The sequence below is a fragment of the Pyrus communis genome, chromosome 1 (assembly GCF_963583255.1).
Source record: "Pyrus communis chromosome 1, drPyrComm1.1, whole genome shotgun sequence".
Lineage (NCBI taxonomy): Eukaryota > Viridiplantae > Streptophyta > Magnoliopsida > Rosales > Rosaceae > Pyrus > Pyrus communis.
This window is the reverse complement of record NC_084803.1, coordinates 37,123,452-37,144,905: the sequence shown is the minus strand read 5'-3', so window position 1 is coordinate 37,144,905 and position 21,454 is coordinate 37,123,452. Positions and strand designations below refer to the sequence as shown.

Below are 21,454 nucleotides of genomic sequence, written 5' to 3'. Positions count from 1 at the left end.
GACATGGCATATTTCGGAGCATGATTTATATATATATGTATATTCTATTTTTCTGGGAAGTATACAGGTTTTACGGCAAGGGGTTAGAATCTTATTTATGAAATGGTTTTTGAAAAGCTTTGTTTCTGCCCACTCACACTTTTGTTTTGCGCCCCTCCAGGTTCTAGTTGGCTAGCTTTTTTGGTGGCTTCCCTGAGGATTTCCCTGACATATCTGACAGATTATTACCAGTGTAGGACCACCTTCGGGTGTGCTTTTGTAGCGTTATTTTCTCCCAGACTGCATTAGGTTTTCGTGCTCTGAACTTTGTTTTCACACTTACGCTTGCACATGTATGTTATTACTTTGTGTAAAGCCGGTTTTTTATTTATTCGTACTACTTTTATTATTATTTTATTAGTTTCCGCACTATGCACATGGTTACATCACTCCCACGTGACGGCCAGCATGCCCTGATCTCGATCGGGGTGTGTCAAAAAAGAAGTAAATATGGAAAGTTACTAAACATAATAGGGAAAACTTGATATAAGTCCAATTTTTTGAGCCAATAGTAAGAATAGTCCAGTTTATTAAAATAAGTCCAATTTGTTATATTTAATTATTTAATTATCAATAATTATCTGTTCAATGATAATATTTATTATAAAAATCAAATTGCTTCCCAATTATCTCTTTGCTTATTATTATTTTTTTTTTTTTGTTATTTCTCGTTCTTCCTCCTGCTTTAAAACCCATTTATAGATTTTATTTTTAACTTTTATAATCAACCTATATCATAAGTTAATTATATTTATCTACCTATATGACAAATTCTTTTTTTATAATCAACCTGTCACAGATTAATGTGTCTTACTTGTAGGTATGTTATGTTTTTTCTACCTTTTAATTAGGTTTCATATCTCACGTATAGGTATTATATACATTCATATATTTGTTACTTGAGTTAGGGTAGAATGTTTTCCAGATAAATTTATGTTAGTATATTAGTTTTTTTGTTAGAAGATATTAAATATATTTTTTTTGGAGTTGGAAAATGCATAATATTAAAAGATTTTAATTGATTTTTAATATTTTTAGAAAATATAAAATGAGTATAAAAGAAATAAAAACATATAATTAGATAACTGGACTCATTTCTAAAAATACTTTACGTTTTTGGACCTGAATCTAAAAGCCCCAACATAATAATGGGTTGAGAATAACAAGTATAAAAAAATACCCCTAAATCGTTATACTAAGTGACTAAAAATCTGTTTACTTAACATGTGAAAAGGAAGTAAATATGGAAAGTTACTAAACATAATAATGGGTTGAGGATAACAACCGTCCTAAATTGGCAAAAACACATGTTTTAAATCTTGTTTGTTCCTCTTTTTTTTTTTTTTTTTTTTTTTTTAACAAACGGTATTTTCTTTATTTATTTTTGAAGTGAGCTAGATTTTTTTTTTCCCAATACATACAATATTATTTAGATTAAAAGGTGGGAGGGTGGGATATATCTCATAATGGATTAGCAGTAATAATTTGATTTAATACGCTATAAAAAATAATCAAATCTAAAACTTCTGGATTATAAATAAAGCAAAATCAGCGAAAAATCTCCTTCGTTCATAACATACTAAATCTCTTTCGGACTATGCAGTGTTAAAGTGAAATTATAATCTTCCTTTTGACTTTGCATTTGTAAACTAACTAATTTATATACCCTTTATTTTTTTAATTCACTGAGTCACTGCGGAACAACATGAACCCACGGAAAATAAGGATGTATAAATAAATAAATACAATTGGATTTGGATGCCGTGGAAAATGCAAATGTGTGAAAAGATTGTGTGCGGTGGGCAGGTCAAGTGGGTCATTGTACTTTTATTCCCTCCTCTCTTCTTTTTGGCGCAACTTGCGCGTGGGAGAAACAGAATCCCCCATTTCCGTTTCAAGACAAAATTATTCATACCTCAAATATTTTTATTAAACTTTAAATATTCTTTGTAATAATTTTTACCAAAAGTTGCCATTGGATTAGGGAAGATGAAAACCATAAAAGTTTGATGTAACAGGCCAACGTTGTCCTTGGCATATGGGAATGAATGGGATGATTTCAGAAGTATTCTTATTTTGTATCTGGAAAACGAAAAACTGTTTCGCAAATTTTTTTACGTAAATTACATTTCACACTCTTGAGTTTGGATGCAATTGTAATCTCATATAATGTTTTTAAAATATTTCACTCTCATACATAAACTTATATTTTTTTGCAATTTCATATATCCGTTAGTTAAACCGTTAAGTAATGATATGATAAATGCATGACCCCACCTATTTGACAACATGGCATATAAAAATAATTAATTATAAAAAACAATTTAATACAAATTTAAATTCAAACAAAACAAAAATGGGGCCCACCCCTCTTCTCCCACCTGAGCAAAGCCTCCATCTTCATCTATTCCTTTTCTACAACACAACCAGCCAACCTCTTCTTTCTGCATCACCATCATCAAAGTTGAAATTTACACGACCAATAATTTGAAAACAAATATGATTTGGCATGGCGTGGATTGACACCTTTGACATCGACGACTGACCATCCTTGCCACCCAGCCCTGCAGCAGCGATTCCAGATCTGAATATCCTTTGTTCACTGGCATGCGTTAATGAGGACGATTCCTTCCTGCAGGGTTCGTCTTTCCGAGTTTTCTCCATCTAGGTCTTCCAATCAAGTGTCGAAGAGGAGGCAGCTGCACCTAAGATTAAGGGCATGAGCATAGAGAGCTCTCGATCTCGACCCCTTCTTATGAGCCAGTCGAAAAAGGAAGCTATTTTAGACGCAAACTCAACTTCGGTTCCAGGAAATTTTCTAGGGTTTTTTTTTTCTTCGGATTGACAGCAAAAACTAAGAAAAAAATTTAGGACATTTGGGGAAAACGAAGAATCAGAAGAAATTTAGAAGATTTCGGAATGGATTTTAGGGAGGGGGAGGATTGACATGGAGGTTGTATGGGATGGGTGGTGGCGGTGGAGAATGAAGGAGATGGAGGTCCTTTGCTCAGGTAGGAGAAGAGGGGTAGGCCCATTTTTATTTTCTTTTAATTTAATTAGTTGTTTAAATTGTTTTTTGATAATCAATTATTTTTATATGCCCCGACATCAAAGATGTGAGTCATTCATTTGCCATGTCATCACTTAATGGTCAAATTAACGGTTTAAGTAATTGATGTATGAAATTGCAACAAAATATAAGTTTGTGTATGAGATTGAAATGTTTTAAAGATGTTGTATGAGGTTGTAATTGCACCAAAACTCAAGAAGGTAAAGTGTAATTTACCAAACTTTTACAAAGACACCTTAAATGTATCAAGTTATATTTTACTAGTAAAAATAGTATTGGGGCCTAAAAATGTCACATACCAATCCAACCAAGTCTCAAGGCCCAATTGTCATGCCTACAGTCAAGCCAAACACATGCCAAGGTGCGGGATCGATGAGAAATATATTCACAAACATGCCATGTCACGGTGATTAAGCCGGATGTTCACACCTTGCTTCCTCATGCTAGTCAATATTCATGCTAAGCCCAAGTCACACATTCGGAGCAAAAGATCAAAGCCCATACCCATTACATTTCATGCAGTCAACATTGTGGGAGAACTAGCATAGTTTACCCCTTTCCCTGGCAAGCAAACCTCCTTAGTTAGGAATAAACTATATTCATGCATTAAATGCATGCTAAGCCCAACACGTCAGACATTTAATGTTGACTTTCCCTTTCCAGCTTGCACAGACAACCAACGTGCAAAAGCCATGAGGCGTGCTACCGGAAATAGCACATGCGGAAAGTCGCGCCTCGAGAAGAAGCAAACTGCAAGTTTCAACAATGTAGCTACCTTACACCAAAATGAGAATAATATGAGGGCTAAGGAGAAAGGAAAGGAAGACCAAGCCACAAAGAGAGATTCCTTTGAAGCCTAGAGATTAACCCTTCACTTACATAAGGAGGGAAAAACCATTAAAGGGTGGTAACACAGATGAAGGGAGAGAACACATAGAAGTAACAAAGAGGGAGATAGAAGAAACGCAAGGAGAGAAAATCACCTAGACAAGCCTAGAGAATTCCATTTAGTTCAGAAGCATACTTCAAGCCTCAAGCATCACCATTCATGCAACCTTAATAATTCCCACAACCATCCATTAAACATCTCTGCCATTAGAAGCCTTGCTATCACTCTAGTAAAGCCCAAATTACCCAGCCTACAATGCCATGTAACCATGCAAACCCTTTCTCTCTCATGTTAAACTGATAATTTTCTAACTTCCACACCATGCTTCACTTGAGCAAGTCATTATCTTGATCAATCATGCCATCTTCGAGCTGCTGATGTTACTGGGGTATTCCTAAGACAAGCTAATTCTTTCTAGATATTCCGGGACTTGTTACGAATCCGCACCAAGAGACACAAGAGGACGTTCTCCAAGCCCAAGTCCACCTCGACCTAAAAGTCCTCCAACAAATAGAAACGACACTTCAAAGATGAAAAGTGAGGTAGTAGATAAGTGGTAGAAACACATAAATACAATATAGAATATTATTTCCAGTGTTACATGATACGATTGATTAGTTGATGTTTCAAAAATTGATGTTGGTTCATTGGAACCATATAAACCAATACCTAAAACTCCCAATAAAAAAAGGGAACTTCTTGCAGTGTACAAAATAAATTTTGTAGCTGAATACAAACGTCTCTTTACCCCCCCCCCCCCCCCACCAAAAAAAAAAAAACCGAATAAAAGTAGATAAATTGGAATTATCTCTAACTTCAGGCCCTCATTATTGATTTTATCATTTATTTGATACTTACTAACCCTAGTCTTAATATATTTATTAATGTTAGTGTCAGTATCAATATTGATCAAGCCCCAATATCGACCTTCATTGTAAGATAAAAATTGAGAATTCTCCAATCAAAATATTTTCTATCCGTGTTTTTATCCCGAATATCATCTTCTACCATATTAAATGATTTTTGTTTATATGAGTTGTAATTATAGAAAATATCTTGGTTAGTTTTTACTTGAAACGATGACTATAAATGTCAGAGATATACCCCTTCTAAATATAAAGTATACAAAGGAATCCTATTTTGTTCCCTCTTGTTTTTTTATTTGTCCATACTGTGTCTCCTCTTGTTCAAAAAGAATGTTAATACTTTATACATATTTGAAATGCTAAATTAGTTAGTTAATTGGTTTTAAATATAAATTGTTTATAATAATCTATGTGAAGAACGACCTTGTATGAACATTTGTACTATAAGTAACTTGTTTTTCTTTCAAGGATTTTAAGTATTTTTAACCCTTTTGCATGTGTGGTAAAAACCCCATCAAGAAATTGGCGTTACTGTTGGAGATTTTTTTTATAGATAATTTGTGTTTATCATATTCTTGGTTAATTATTTCTGTAAATAGTTTTTTTAATAAATTTTTTAATCTCGTTTTTGCAGCAGTTACAATCTGTGCATGGCTACTACCAGATTACAAACTGCACAGCTTGCACAGTTAGACCTCGAACTTGAAGTACACTACGACGAACGCTACGGGAAAGGAATTTGACGTGGGACCCTCCCTTCAGAGGACTTTTCTGCATTACCTATTTGCTGATTATGCGGACAGCAAGGAACCAATGGCCTTGGCAATACCACCAACATGTCGGCCACACAGACAATCACAAGAGGCCCGTGCCAATGATGTCCCGAGCTGTATTGTGTATTCAGAACAGGAAGAAGGCAATGCTTTCGAGATCAAGCACTACATGCTTGAAATTTTACGGCCTTTTCATGGGCTGCCAAATGAGGATGCCAATATACACGTTACAGAATTTTTTATGAGATGCAAGAATATTTTGATGAGAGGTTTTCGGCTGAAGCTATCAAGCTTCGTCTTTTACTCATTCACTGTGAAGGAGAAGGCGTAAACTTGGCTATTCACCCTCCTAGCTAATAGTATCACTACTGGGATCAATTGTATACAAAGTTTTTGAACAAATACTATCTTGCTTCCAAGATATTGAATTACAAGAGAGAGATTATGACATTCTCATAGCGGCCAAACGAGAAGTTTCACGAGGCATTAGAGAGATACACAAAGATGTACATGAAATGTCCATATGCCGACATTGACACAGACACACAGACGAATAGATTTTTCAATGGGCTTAATACTACATCTAAAAAAGTCATATGTCAATGCATCAGCTGGAGGATCTTTGTCATCTGAATCAGCTAGGGGCGTTTGAATTATTTGATATGATGCCTATATGATCTCAACAATGGGCAGCCGAGAATTCACCGAAAAGGTTTTGAGATGTCAGTAGGATCTTCCAGCATGTTAGCACAGATGAAAAAGATGAAAAACAAATTCGAGAAATTTGACGCCAAGTTTGACATACTTTTGAGAGCAGATGGTCGTATCTGTACATCGACCGTCACCTCCCGACAATTCATTGTGTTCTTTCGTAGCATGCCCACTCATGACATTCTAAGTTTCCCTCACAAAAGTTGTTATCCTGAGCTTGCGGAGGAACATTTCAACATGACGAATAACTTTCAGAGGCCTAGGAATAACTCTTATGCAAATTATTACAATTCAGGATGGAAGGACCATCCTTCAAGTAGGTTGACAACCAACAGACCATACCATTCCAGCAATTATATAATAACAGTAGAAAAGTAAATTCATGTCAAAAGTTTTAGTCTGTAAGGGTAAAATGATGAGTTTGGCAATTAAAAATTTTAATTATTATAGTCATATGAATATATAGTGATTTTTATACTTTCGTTTTTTGTGTATAAATTTTTTTTTTCTCTTGTTTTTTTTATTGTATTTCTTTATTCTCTTTTAATTTGTTTTTGTTATGTAGTTAAAAGAAAGAGCAAAAAGGAGAAAATAGTCTGGAAATCACTTTTCCTGGTGGTTTCAAGTTTCGTTCAAACATGCGACAAAAGTTCAAAAATCCAGTCTAGATTTTTTTTTTTTTTTTTTTTTTTTTTTTTTTTTTTTGTGGAATAGGATTATGTCCTCTCCTATTCTCATACCCTTCTCTCACATTTTATTTTTTGTCATATTGTCTCTATTAAAAATCAATTATAAAATGTTGATGTGATTTAGTCGTACATGTTCAAATAAGAAGAAATGAAACGGAAAAGAAATTAAAAAGGAAGATAATCCTCCTTTTTTCTTCCACGCCTAGAAATTGTGGGAATGAATAAGGTTAAACATGGACAAGCCCACCACTGCAGAATTACAGAGCCCATCTACCAACATAATTATTCAACATTGAACTCTGAAAAGTTTAAGGGTGTTCTTTTGCTAGTTTTGCATCAAATGTGCCTCTACTTCCCGAAATGGATGTTTTGTTTTCTAAATTGGAAATGCTAAAGGGTGGACATTTTAGTGAATTTACCGAAGGTTTAGAGATCTAGTTACTTAAAATTTATTTTTGAGTAAAAGTATGATCACCCATCTTATAGAGGGTTGGGTTAAAGTATTAATTCAATTGAAATCGACCAACTTAAGTGACAACAATTTAAAAAAACACATATATATTAGGCAGATATAAACACACACTCGCGCGCGCACACACACAAATTCATTTGAGTCCGCTTCACAATGTAATCTATGATCCGAACCGTTAGTGTTTTTGATATCACTACTAGATTGTCATTGAAAAAGTTCATCCAAATTGAAAATCATTTAATTCTATAATTTATTTTTGTGAATATTTCATTGTTTATCGACAACTCTATCTTGGGCCATTTCTCATGTAACAATTACATAACCATCAGCTTATGATTTCAGTAAATTTTTGCAAGAATGATCTTTCAATGATAAACTAAAATCGAGGTCATTCAGGTTTTGAGAAATATTGGTCAATAAGTCCAAACAAGTGGTTAGTTTCGTATTAAAATATTAACTGGTTAGCGCTTGACCGCTCTTGTATATACATAATACTATGTACAGTTTAGTAACTATTAAATGCACTTGCTTATTAATACCTAATTTGAATAGTGGAAATTGCATATCATGTAGTGATTCCACACACTATTAATTATTTGTCACTCGTAATTACATTAGGAATAAAAAACATACTACGTCCAATGCAGTTGAAATTTTGAACCCGACGACTTCCATGTTCTCTTGTTCTCTGTTGATATCTCTTAGTGGTTCGACCATGGTGGTTGTGGGATCATGATTTGCGATTTTGGTTCCAACAGCGGCATGTGTCGACTTCTCTCGGAATCAAATTAAAGTGAAGAAAAAGTGAACTCGGTTATAGTTGCAGTGGATCATGTTACTAGGTCTTCGACTTTCTGGGTTTGCAATTCGGGTTTCCTTGACCCGATTGTAATTAAATTAGTCTTATCTTGCCCGCCCATTTTAATCCAACGACTCTTGTTTAAGATGTTTATCTAGTGATATGTCGTTAAAGAAAGGCTGATTGAGATGTTGTGATGAGGGTGCTCATCAAGTTTTGGATCTTTATTATTGTAATTGTTTGTAAGCCCAATTGGAATTGGATTTTATTCTTAAGCCCAAATCGAATTGTATTTGTTGGTAAGCCCAATTCCTATGATGATCGTCTTCTTTTGGTAAGCCCAAATTGAATTGTATCTTGTTGGTAAGGCCGAGCAATTTTTAGGCGGGTTCTAGGTCGTGGAGGCCCAATACTTGTCTTGTCCGAAATCATTCGTACTGCGAAGGTGGTTTGGTCTTTTAGATTAGATGGGTTCACATTTCGGATGAAAAGTTCATTTTTGTTTGGTTAATTTTAATTTCGAAACTGTTAATCCTAACTCGCGTGTTCGAAAATGCTTTAATGGTGATAGGTTAAAAGAAAACACTTGTTAGTGTTTTATGGAAAATAACTTACCAATGCTTTAATGTTTATTAGAGAAGGACTTACAAGTACTTAGCGATTCTAACAAAAATACTAATGAGATATTTCTCGCTTACTTTTACTTCAATTTTTCCGAGTGACAACAAAATTATTTAATATTTATCAAACAACCTCTAAAATATGTGTAGTGTACAAAGTTACAAATAATTTTATTTTCCAACAAAATATTTTTTAGCGTAATTGTCACAATTTCATGTAGTATTCCAATGACATGCACACGTAGGCACCATTTCTCAAATGAGTGTGTTACATGTGGAGGTCCATGGGTCCCACATAGTCGGGAGCAAATATTTGTGTCCATGTACCTCAAACTCATGGTAGCTAGCTTATGTCATTTTGTCCAAAACAACTTCTTGAGGGTAACTCGGGTAAGCCCCTTTGCCAAATATACTCGTGCACTTGCTCACTGCCTCCAAATGCACTTCTTTTGTTCCCTGAAAATTCCCGTCATCAAATAAGTTCGTCACGGCTCCTGCCAAACCCGTAGCCAAACTAATCACCATTCCATTGATCCCCACCTAGTCGTTTGGAGGAACTAACGGAGCCATCAAATCGGCTAGTGAAACGACCACATGATGGAAAATTTGTGAAAAACTAAGTTCATTAAGCAACATATTGCATGCATTTAAAAATTAAATGTCGGATGTATGTTAGTATGCTCTTTAAAACAAAACTTAAACCATGAACTTCAAAGCCTACTAGTGGTGGTGAACCAAGACTCAATTTTAATCACAAAAGAGTTAAGATTCTTTATACGATTGGAGTTCCTCTTTGCATGAGCAAAGGCTAATCATCTATGAGAGGGCCTTCATTCCTCTTTGAGTCCATGGCCTTCATCTTCATCTTGTAGTCTCCTTGGATTCTTGGATTTGGATTCTTGAATGATTCTCCAAAAGTCCCCTAAGTTGGAGACCTCTAAGTTCCGACACCAAGGATGGTGAAGGAAGAAGATGGGTGACAAAGCAAAGATTGCTAGCCCATGGTGGCCAGCCTTCTAGAGGAAGGAGAGAGTTTTGTGTTTTCTTTCTTTGCTTTTTTTTAAAAAAAAAACCCTAATGAGGTATGGAGCTATAAGTTGCCCTTATAGTACTTCCAAATGAGTGGAAATGAGTGGAAATGAGTGGTGAACTTGTAATAAGTCCACCATCTCCTTCCCTTTATCTATGGCCAGTTTTGCTTAGTGTGTATGGGTTAATTTCCATTTTATATTAGTTGTCATACAGCTTAAACTTAATGTCAAACTCATTTTGGGCCCCGAAACCCGAAATTAATTTAAGGCTTAAATGAACCTTTCTTCTTCAATTAATTAACTTTAAATTAATCCTTGCCATATACAATTAAACTATGTAGTTGTCCTTAATCGTCTTCATTTTTCCTTCAATAATTACCTTACACAGTGTATGACCCATTAGGTTCCTTTTAGCGAGGCAGTAGGTGATTAGAGCTCTTTCCAATCGACTGTGAATTAAAACTTACTTTCAATTCTCCCTGTAGTGATTATACATCTTCAGGGCTTCCACAAGTCATGAGTGACACCTATCAATATGTCATGGCTACCTAAGCTAATCATAAGAGGTTGAAGAACCTATTTAGTTTTGGATTACAAATGCAAAACGGTTTTTCTCTAATACAATACTCTTGATCACATTGTTTGGTTTGATAGTTTATTCATGTCTACTATCTAATGCAATTCTCTTACTTATATGATAACTAATCTGATTTGGAACGACTTACTAAATCTCATTCATACACTGGTAAGAGATTCTTAATCATATTATAGATTATTCTCCCTCAATGGCTTGAATGTTAGAGATCCCTTGTTACGCATTCACCTTCCTTTGTGGTTAAGTAGCTTAACCCCAACTACGCTATGGATGCCTTCTGATGAGTGCCCTTAACACAGTCAAAGATCAAGGACCTAACCACAAGACAACTATGATGCCATCAAGTTAAAAAACTATTTTGCATTATCTCAACTAATAGCTCTCAAGTGACATGAGTATGAGAACTCCTTGTTGATTGCCTTCAATTGACTCATTCTCTATTGAGTACCTTCAGTGGACTCATTCTCTATTGAGCACCTACATACTCGTCTTGGTGCCAAGCATGCCAATGACTTGAGACAAGTCACTCGCCTGGAGAAAAGACATAAAATGTACTGATCTTAACGGATCATCACTACCCAATTGACAATCTTATATGATCAAGAATGTTTAAGATATGTGTACGAAAGAGAATGGTCTCATGAATCTAACTTCTTTAGATCACATTCTCCTAATTACATATTCATTGGACTTATCATTTAAGCATATAACATATAATGAGATGGCTTTAAATAATAATATTTGCCCTTACATTAAACTAGTTTAGTTTAACATGTGAAATGTCCATAAAGTATCATCATATGATTGGGTTTTGGGCACATTTCCAACACTACGTGCACTGACTTGGACACTGGCTCGCTGTATTACTCGCCCAAGCTTAAGCCAGTTTGCCCATCTTTCTCCCTTAGTTGCCTGATGCCTTGGAGTTACAACGGTTCCTATAGAACCGTCAACTGCCATGTTAGCGTCAGTCGAAACGACATTAATTTGCATTTCAGCCTTTTGATGCTTTGGTTACTGGAGCCATGAGTTTTTGATCTATGAATGTCTTTTCTGAAAGAGTAAGTTTTTTCGAGGATTTAAATCCTTACGATGGGGGTCGATCGGCCTCCTCTGTATTTTCTAATAGTCTGCCACCATGATGAGACCAATGGCTGTGAGATGTGATGGCCGGAGCTCAAAGATTGAAAAAAAAGTCAACTAATATGGACCGTTGGATGGGGTAGAACTTATTTTACCATACGATATTGATGGTATAGTTCACTTTCAGGAGTAGACCTTTGTGGTACTTGAGCATCAGTGGTTGTTGTTGTACTAAACTGACAGCTTACGTATGATGGTTGTGTAAGGGCTGTGGAAAATGGAAAGGGTAAGAAAAAATGTGACCCAAATGGCCAAATAGGAGAAATTTTTCCTTGTGCACAGAACACCGGTGATACATCATGCATCATTATATAAGTGGAGGGAAGTTTTATTTGAAAAATTGTTAATTTTTTAATACAAGTATCTCACCACTTGTATAGTGACACGTGGTGTACTACACTGTGACACATAAAAAAATGTCTCACCAAATAGGAAGTAGAAACCATTGGCGATTGGAGTTTTAGCTTGTGTTAAGTGACTTGGTGAGTTATATGACTGTAGGTGTTTGTGAAAAGAGAAATGCTAAGGAGACTCTCTCAAAAGTGGGACTCTCCATGGACTTTCCGCCACCTTATGTTTTTGGCATAATTCATGTGCCAACATTATAAAATAAGGAAAACTAATGAAAAAACTTTGAATGTTAACCAAAAGTCATCTAATAACTTTATTTAATGATAAGGGCAAGAGAAGAAAAAAATTAAAAAAAAACTTATTAAACGCGCGTGCAGTCTCCTTTGCTGCTGCATCTTCTGGTAGCTTCTTTTTCCAGTACTCATTAACTGGGGTCTAAAAATTGCTTTGCCCGAAGCAACTCCAATATCTATTTTACAACAAACACCTCTATATATTTGTACAATATATATACACACACACATACACACCCTACTACATATTATATATTATGGACATATGAAGCACTGAAGAGTACCTTATGCAACTTTATTTGCCAAGCCACTACCTTTTTTACCTACAATTTTGATTTACATGATGCACCATTGAGACGAATGCAATGTTCCCAACAATTTCCATCCACGTAGCTGGTGCCGTGAGATGCTTCAGAAATTGTATGGTAACAAAAATTCAGGGTTTTTAAGTCAACACGGATATTGAGATGATTGAAGACTTAAGATGCTTCTGAATTGAAGGACATGAAGCGAGGATACAATCTGAGCTCATATCTGTGGGTGTATTCGATTTAATTGGTTTCATTTGCATTATTATTTTTTTATTTTGCAAAGGGAGAAGGTTAAATTGTAGGTGGAGGAGAAGAGGAAGCTGCACATGGGTGAACAATAGAAGAAAATTCAGTAGTTGGTGTTGAAAGTTAAGAAATTGAAGAGATATAGAGAAAATTTGATGAGTATGGTAGAAAATTTGAAGAAGAAAATGTGTTTAGAAGGTGAGAATGTGCCAAGAAAATTCAAGAAGAAGGGAGAGAAGAATGTAGTACCGCTAAATTTCATAAAGAGTGTAGTACCATTAAGTTTCATAAACATTGTAGCACCGTTAAGTTTCATAAGCATTGTAGCACCATTAAGTTTCATAAGCATTGTAATGCCGTTAAGTTTCATAAACCATGGTAAGCTTTATAAATAGTACCGTTATGTTTCATAAACAGTATAGTACCGTTAAGTTTCTTAAACAGTGAAGTAAGTTTCATAAATAGTGTAATACCGTTAAGTTTCATAAATAATGGTAAGTTTTATAAATAGTACCGTTATGTTTCATAAACAGTGTAGTACCGTTAAATTTCATAAACAATGAAGTATTGTTAAGTTTCATAAATAGTGTAGTAAGTTTCATAAACAGTGTAGTAAGTTTTATAAATAGTACCGTTATATTTCATAAACAATGTAATACCATAAAGTTTCATAAGCAGTGACAGTATAGTAAGTTTCATAAGCAGTGTAGTACTGTTAAGTTTCATAAACAATGTAGAAAGTTTCATAAGCAGTTTGCGCGAGGATGCGCGGATTGGCGCGACAATTTTTTTTTTAAATTTTTTTAATATTAAAATTATGTCTTTTTTATTAAAATTTAAGTTCTTTGTTATTTTTATTAAAATGTATGAGTTTTTCATTAAAATTTAAGGTTTTTTTTTATTAAATAAAGTTATTGTGTGATCTTTTATTAAAATAAAGTTAACCCAAGTTATTTTCATAATAATTTCTTATAAAATATTATGTTAAAAATTTAAAATGTATGAGAATCTATGAAAAGTTCGACAAGACTTCTTAAACATTTCTCTTGTGAAAATGCCCGAGAGAGATGTGTATTCATACACAGGATGGAGGGGACGTACACAAGCTATAAAACTCAGGGACAGGTGGGTAGAGAGAGTGAGTGATTGGTATGTTTTTAAATGCAGTCGCGTGGGGATTAAGCTTACTTTATTGATTGGGATGAATTAAAAGGCAGCACAGCACCTAGGGTTTCAATTTCGATGAGCATTGTATACAGATCATATGTTTTGGTTTTGGTTTTGAGATTGACTACACCTTCCCGTCATTTTCCCCTTCGTGTGTATCCTCAACATTTGACGAAATTCTAACACTTGTCACGTATATTTAATTGGTAAGATACTAAATTAAGAGATATTTTTTAGTGTGGCCGAAAAACGAGATGGTACATTATGTGTTACTATACAAATGGTAAGATATATGTGTTAAAAAATTAATAACTTAAATATTAAAAAATTTTACTACTTATATAAAAACACATTATGTACTACTCATATTATGCACGTCTCACTTCTAATTATAATTTCAATAGTACTTTTATATTATGCACGTCCCACTTCTGATTATCAACAAATTAATTAAATGACAAGCTTCAATAGATTAGGTGATTAATAAGATTTAAGCTTTCCTGTGGGTTGGTCGGCGTGGAACATAGGAATGACACAATTAATTAAGGATGTGGTGGTTCTATATATATGGCAACTGTTTAGTGATAAGTGCATTTTTGCTCACCACCATTTATTTGGTGTATACTCACCATCCTATTTATCATCATTAGATGAGTTTAAATTTTGAGATTTGTGCCTATCCACTACATGCATCTCAAAATTCAAATTCATCTAACGGTGATAAATACAGTAGTGAGCATACATCACACTAAATGGTGGTGAGAAAAAAATGCTCCTGTGGTAGTGGTGATCTTAGATTCCTTCGCATGCTAGTTATTAATCACACAATTAGGGTTTCCTTCTAATTATCCATCTTTAATCTCTAACGAGGTAATCTGCTTGTTTTCGGTAAAACTATCCAACTTTAGTACAAGGTCATTTGCCCCTAAACTAATATTTAGTGTGTATGCTCTTGATGTTGATGTGTTGAGAAAATTTCATTTCTACGCAAATTTCATCAATTTTAATCTTATTTATTGTCAAGGAGGATTGCTTAGGGTTAAAATAAAAACTTGCGGTCCGTCAAATAAATGGGATCAAACTCCAAGAAAATTGAACAAAGGTGAGATTTTCTCAACACAATGTCTTTAAGAAAGACTAGATATCCTACATAGAGATGGACTTGATATATTTTACACATATAATGAATTGATCGTCGTAGTACTTAAAAGTCTCTTATTTATGCTTACAACATATGCAAATATATATCACTAAAACACTTACGTTTTATGTTTGTTAGTTTGTTGATTTTTTTAACCTTATCTCATTGTCCTCAGTTTCCGTTTATGTCGTAAATAGTGGATTGCCATGATGAATATGTCATTCATTTTCAACTCACTGCATTCCGAGTTCAATCTCTTCATTCTTATTAGTTTAGATGAATTTAGTATATAGATTCTATCGTTAAAAAAAAGTTCACATTCTGAAATGATTTCTGCCTCCATCTTTGCTTGAGTTGGTTGTTGCTTGATACATGCACCAAATTTATATGTCCGATGTATTCACCAATCAATTTTAGTATACAGTCTGAGTCTAAATTTCACTTGTTTTTAATGTGCTAATAAGTGTATTGAAAAATGATCAGAAAGTAAAATTTGAAATTATAATTTCAATTTCTTAGCAAACTTAGTAAATTTTGAAATTATAATGGTAGAAGATGACTAAGCTGTTAAACTAGTTGTAGCGTAGAGGTGAAGAACCTTGGAAACTAAAATGGAGTATGTATTGTACAGCGTTTGACGAACAATACTATATATCATGGGTCGGAAAGACGGAAAGTTCCACGCACCCGGCGACAGTGGTGAGTGGAGAATGGTCGGTGCTAATTATGACAATCTGCGCATTGTCAGGCGCTGAAGCAATCTAGTAGTACTAGTTAATTCTTCACGTGTAGATTAAAAGAACAATATACATGAAACGGAAATATTATCATCATTTAATGTTTTTTGTCGATAAAATAAGAATATGTGAATAAATTTTTTTTTACATATGCCTTTATTTTATTAACACAAAACGTAATCATGATAGTGTACTAATGCCATGTAATTCATTATCGTGGATAGTAGACTGGAGAGGGTGCATGCATTATGCATATGAATGCTGTCTAAGGTATTTTATTAACACATGAACCATGCTAGCTCACAGCCGAATATGCGCCGGCTGCTGCATGTGAAGGTCATGAGGTTTATGGAATTGGAGCGCAAATGTTTTAAGTTTGTATGGTGCTGGCTACTTGGACAGCGATGAGTGTGCTCAAAGGCATAACGGTCGCAATGACCTAAACCTACCAGCACACTGCCATTGATAATAAGTTTGACCAAGAATAAAGAGGGTAAAGGACATGCACGCATTGCATAATAGGAATCGGAAAAAAAATTTCGACCCAGTGAACTTTTTTCCGTTGACATACGTGAGTCAATTATTGTATTTATCGTAATATTGGGTAATATTGTGATTTCCTTTTTATTAGGAATATTTTTGTACATTATTTGTTTATACAGTGGTTAAGTCAGGAATTATAGAGAGGAAGACAAAATTTAAAAGAGTAAAAGGTTAAAAAAAAAAAATTAGACAACCGAATCATTTTAGATAGTAGATAGACGATTTTAACGTCGTTCATAATTCATTAATACAAACAAGTTACAATTATTGCTAACTAGCTTTCATGTCATGAAAACGTTGCATAACGAGCTCATTATCAATAAAAGCAATAACATTGATTGCCCTTCCCGATAACTTTTCTTGGTGTTTTATGGATTTTAGTTGACAAGGACCCTTCTGTTGATAGTGTCACGAATTGCTTCGTGATAATTAGGCTTACAATCAATCATTCGAGGGAGATTGGGTTGAATGTAGCTATGGGCTTATAATCAATTGTTTGAGGGAGATTGGGCCGATTGCCCTTCCCCATAACCTGTTTGGACCCAAAATATTGGGCTTGGGCTAAATGTAGCTATGGGCTCAACACAAAGTAAAGATCTACGACCCAGGTCGTGTTTCTAAGATGGAGTCCAACCCAAGGTGGGATGGCCGAATCTTAATAAGTGTACAACTCTTAGGGAGTTAGGTTAGATTCGACTAAGTCTTAGTATGAGTAAAATTGTTTAAGGATAAGGATGAACGTTGATAGGATTCGTAATATTCCAAGAATCAAGGTTCATGTGTGATTAAGATCAAGAGTGAATAAAATACCAAAAAAAAAGAAAAAAGAAAAAGAAGACTGGGTTTAAAGTCCTAACTCTAGTAGGAGTGGCCGAGCAATAAAGACTGGACTGAGGAATGCCAAAGAAGAGGTTTTGCAACATTTAAGGGACCTTCAACACAATATGCAAATATGCCCTGCACACTTTCTTGCTTTATGCGAAACCCTTTCATCTTTGAGAAAAACACTAACCTTCCTAACTTCGTCAAGCACATCTTCAGTTTGGATTAATAGCATTGTGGTTAAGAACTGGCGACATCTTTAGTTTGAATTAACAGCACTGAAGCCATAAAGTCAGGCGATCGAGGAATGCCTTCAGTTTGGATTAACAGTATTGCTTTGAGTTTTGTTGACTATTTGTCCAAGTCTCAATCAGCAAGGAGTCTTTGAGTCCTTGTTGGAAGAGATCATTTCATTAGCGTCTCGCGCGAGTTGAGGTGTTACCAGCTTACGTTGTTTGTGACATTCAAAGCCAAACCCATATTATGATTGGATATTCTCAAGTGCATTGTAGAGTTCGAAATTCCAAGAGCCAAACCACATTTATAGTCAAGACACTTATCTTCTTTGAGTATTTGTGTTCTTATAGTATAATACAAATTTGGTGCACTTATATTTTCACGAATATAATTGAAGCAACTGAGCCCGGAGTTGATGATTCGTGAACTTTGCAGTGACTTGCAACCTTGTCTTCAGACGTTAGTACCTAGAAGCCGAGACGAGTTCCTTCCTCGGCCGTGATCTCTCGAATAACAGAAGTCAGCAACGCGTTCAACACCATCACCACATTCATTTACTCATCGACCGAGCTCGGTCGACAAGTTGGCACACCCCGCTTTTCAACCGAATGCCGTAGTTAGCTCATTAGCTATTCAACCTGTGGACCACGTAGTTTTGTTAATTTTTAGGGTCAACACAACAAATCAAATACTTGGAACACTCAACAACATTATTATATATTACATCATATATTTTTTAAAATTATTAAATAAATTTAATAGCTGCCGTCAAATTTGACAACATTGGTTTTGCCTTCAATTGATTCAGCTTCATGTAAGAAACTGAAAGCTCGGTCGAAGAGAGATTGCTGTTATTTTTTTATTGTTGTAGGTCTATGTAGCAGTTTTGACATCTTATTTATAGATGTTCTAGGATAACTAAGCATAACAAAATAATACCAACCATTAAAAGAATAACAAAATAATGTAGTTATATTAATTTTCAATGTGATACAAAAGAATAAAAAAAATTTAGATATCAGAATACATCTCCCTAAATCTCTCTCGTAATGTACATATATACTTTAATATTAATTCGTATCTCCTGTTAAAGAGTCTCAACCCTCAAACCAAAGTAGAACAAGTTGAAGTCGAAGGGTCGAACAGAGCAGGAAGCAAGTACTTCTTCCCATTCGATCCATGAGCATTGTAGCTAGCTCCGGTTGTGGGGTCCACCAGTAGGTCCCCAGCATAACCAGGATAGGCCCCTTTGCCGTAGACCCCAGGGCAAGCAGAAGCAGCTTCCAAAGGAGCCTCCTTCGGACCCTGGAAGTAGCCGTTTCCGAAAGGGTTGGTCGCGGTCCCCGCCAAAAGGCTAGCCAGGTTGATCACCATGCCGTCCAGGCCCACGTCGTTGTTGGGGGCCACAAGGGGTGGGCTCTGGGGTCCATAGATGGGCTGGTGGAATGGCCACGCGCACTGCCCCGGGCACTGGGTCTCTGAGTTTCCGACCCAAATGTAAGCGAACTTGTTGGATTTTGATCCTCTGATTTGACTAGCGTCGTTGGATGAGCCGTGGGTGCCGCAACTGTTCATGCAGAACCCGTCGACAAGAACATCGGACGATGTCAAAACGACATTGATTGCGGAGTTTAGTGCACCCTTTGAGGCCAGCTGTTGGATTTGGCGGGAAGTGAGGGATTTTCCAAGAGAGTAATTTTCATCAAGAATTTGGGTTCCCAGAGAGAGGGAGAGAGATGAAGAGGGTGTGTTCAAATGCGCGAGGTGGTAGTATTTCTCTATGGACTTCCACCACGTGGCGACGGATGGTTGGTCGGAGGTGGGTTTGGATAGGGAGGTGAAGAAATCGGAAACGATTGCACGCTGGGAGGGGGTGAAGCGGCCGTACCAGATCAAGTTGACGGAGAATTGTCCGGTGAGGAGAGGACCGTTGTGGTACTGGAATTGCATTTGGTTTTTATCGGAAGTTTCAGCAAGGTTCCTGGCTGCTGAGCTGAAATGAAACAAAGAAATAACAAGGACTAGTTGCAAAATCGCAAAAGCTGCCATGGTTTATTCTAAAGAAAGTGATCAAATTTGGGAGTTGGGATTTTAATGAAGCTGAAGTTTTTGTGGAGTGGGATGGAAATGGAGGGAGGAGGTGGGAGAAATATATAGGGCTGAAAAGTTGGGAGGAAGAAAGTGCATGGAAGGAGGTGGGAAGGGTAGGACTTTTGAGCAAGTAAAGTGGAGGGAGTATTGACCAAAAACAAAAGCAAAGTAAACGGGGGGAGAGTGAGAGGCCAGCAGGACAACGCGTTGCGTATTTTTAAATTTAGGGCTTTTGGAAGGAGAGGATCTGAAGACTTGTGATTAGATGACAGAATTGAGGCAGCTATTGGATTAGAGTAATGGTAGGGAGGAGGAGGACGAAAACGCGTTCGTTTTATTTGCTTTTTTGTATTATTTCAAAGGTATGGTCGACTTTATGTGGCGGAGGGTGTGACTAATAAATTGTTGATGAAATTTTGCCATGCAACTAAATACAAAAGTTGGACAAAAATAGATTCAAATGATGTTGGCCCCTACCATTTAAAAAAAAATAATAATAATAAAAATGATTTGAAAACTTTGAATTTTAATAATAAGGACAAAATAAAAGGTAAAGTGAATAGTACCAAGATTGACTTTTTAGTGTAAAAATATGATTTTTCGTTAAAGTGAACAATACCAGGAACTTTTCGTTAAAGTTTCTTTTAAGAAAAGAAATGGACGGACAAAGAGACCGAATAAAGGAATATATATATATATATATATATATATATATAGGGAATTGTTATTAGTACTTCAAATTCTTTATTTTACATTCCAAATTTTCTATATTTAAAAAGAAAAATACATTTGTGAGGGGTGTACAATTAGATTTTTGAAGTGCTAATAATACTTTCCTATATATATATATATATATATATACACACACACACACACTATGTATCAGGGAAAATATGAATTTAGGAATATTCTGGACATATTTTGTATGAAATATAATTTTTTTTTATTTTTATTTTTTATATACAGATGAATATTCTTACTACCATACTTTTATCCAAGCTAATTGTGGTTTCAAACATTAAGTAAAGTCAAGAGCTGGCATCTCTAGGGAATGAAAATTTTACGTCACAATTTATACATCTTAGTATTTATACCTCTTTTCATGTCAGAACGGACTCATTATGACTCTTCGGAGGCTGGAAAAAAGACGCTTAAGAAGGTCTTCCGAGGATCATAGAGTGACCACCAAGTGTTCAATGATAGTATGTTGATAGGCTCACTCAAAAGTTGTCAACATACAAGCTTGATAGTAAGTTGTTGTCAGATGTATGAAATGTGCGCAAAATGACTCGACATATGACTATATGCCTAACAAGTGTATGATGACAAATGTATAACTTTAAAAATTAATTGTATAGAATTTGTGCACTTGATGTGTTGTTCATGTCTGAAAAAAGCTTGGATTTGTTATACAAGGACTGCTAAAATTATAATTCTACATTCGCCATTGCATCATGTGACATAAGTGCGTTATAGTTGCACATTGGAGATGCAAAACTTGAAACCAAAGCCCACTATATAGGAGCTCCAGTGAGCAACTGAGAATGAAGTTCTAAACGAGAGTTCTAGTCCGAAAAATTTGGTCATCTCCAACGGAGAGGGTTAGAAGTCCAAAAGCCAAAGAATGACTTGATTTGCCTAAAAACTCATCTCTAACCGATGGCAGGGCTATAACTTTATGGAGTCCGCCTGACCATTTTTTGGCCAAAGGGGCATCAAACTGGCCAAATGTAGCCCCTCTCTTATAGCATCCTCAATGGAGGCTTTATCCTCCTTGAGGCTACCACATTTGTAGCTCTAATGAAAATTTTCATTCCC

At 35.4% G+C, this 21,454-nt stretch overlaps 1 protein-coding gene and 1 pseudogene across 1 annotated transcript; both read right to left on the bottom strand.

Annotated features, from left to right (window-relative positions):
* Positions 1-11,383: 11,383 nt before the first annotated feature.
* Positions 11,384-12,726, bottom strand: LOC137726943 (protein EXORDIUM-like 2; annotated as a pseudogene).
* A 5,773-nt stretch (positions 12,727-18,499) lies between these two features.
* LOC137713709 (protein PHOSPHATE-INDUCED 1-like) lies at positions 18,500-19,651 on the bottom strand. Its single transcript, XM_068453054.1, has one exon. It carries the CDS (start codon positions 19,592-19,594, stop codon positions 18,650-18,652), a length of 945 nt encoding a protein of 314 aa, XP_068309155.1. The 5' UTR covers positions 19,595-19,651; the 3' UTR covers positions 18,500-18,649.
* Positions 19,652-21,454: the final 1,803 nt, after the last annotated feature.

Excerpts from the sequence above, each read along its gene's own strand:
- LOC137713709 (XM_068453054.1), bottom strand. The coding sequence starts at position 19,594 with ATGGCAGCTTTTGCGATTTTGCAACTAGTCCTTGTTATTTCTTTGTTT.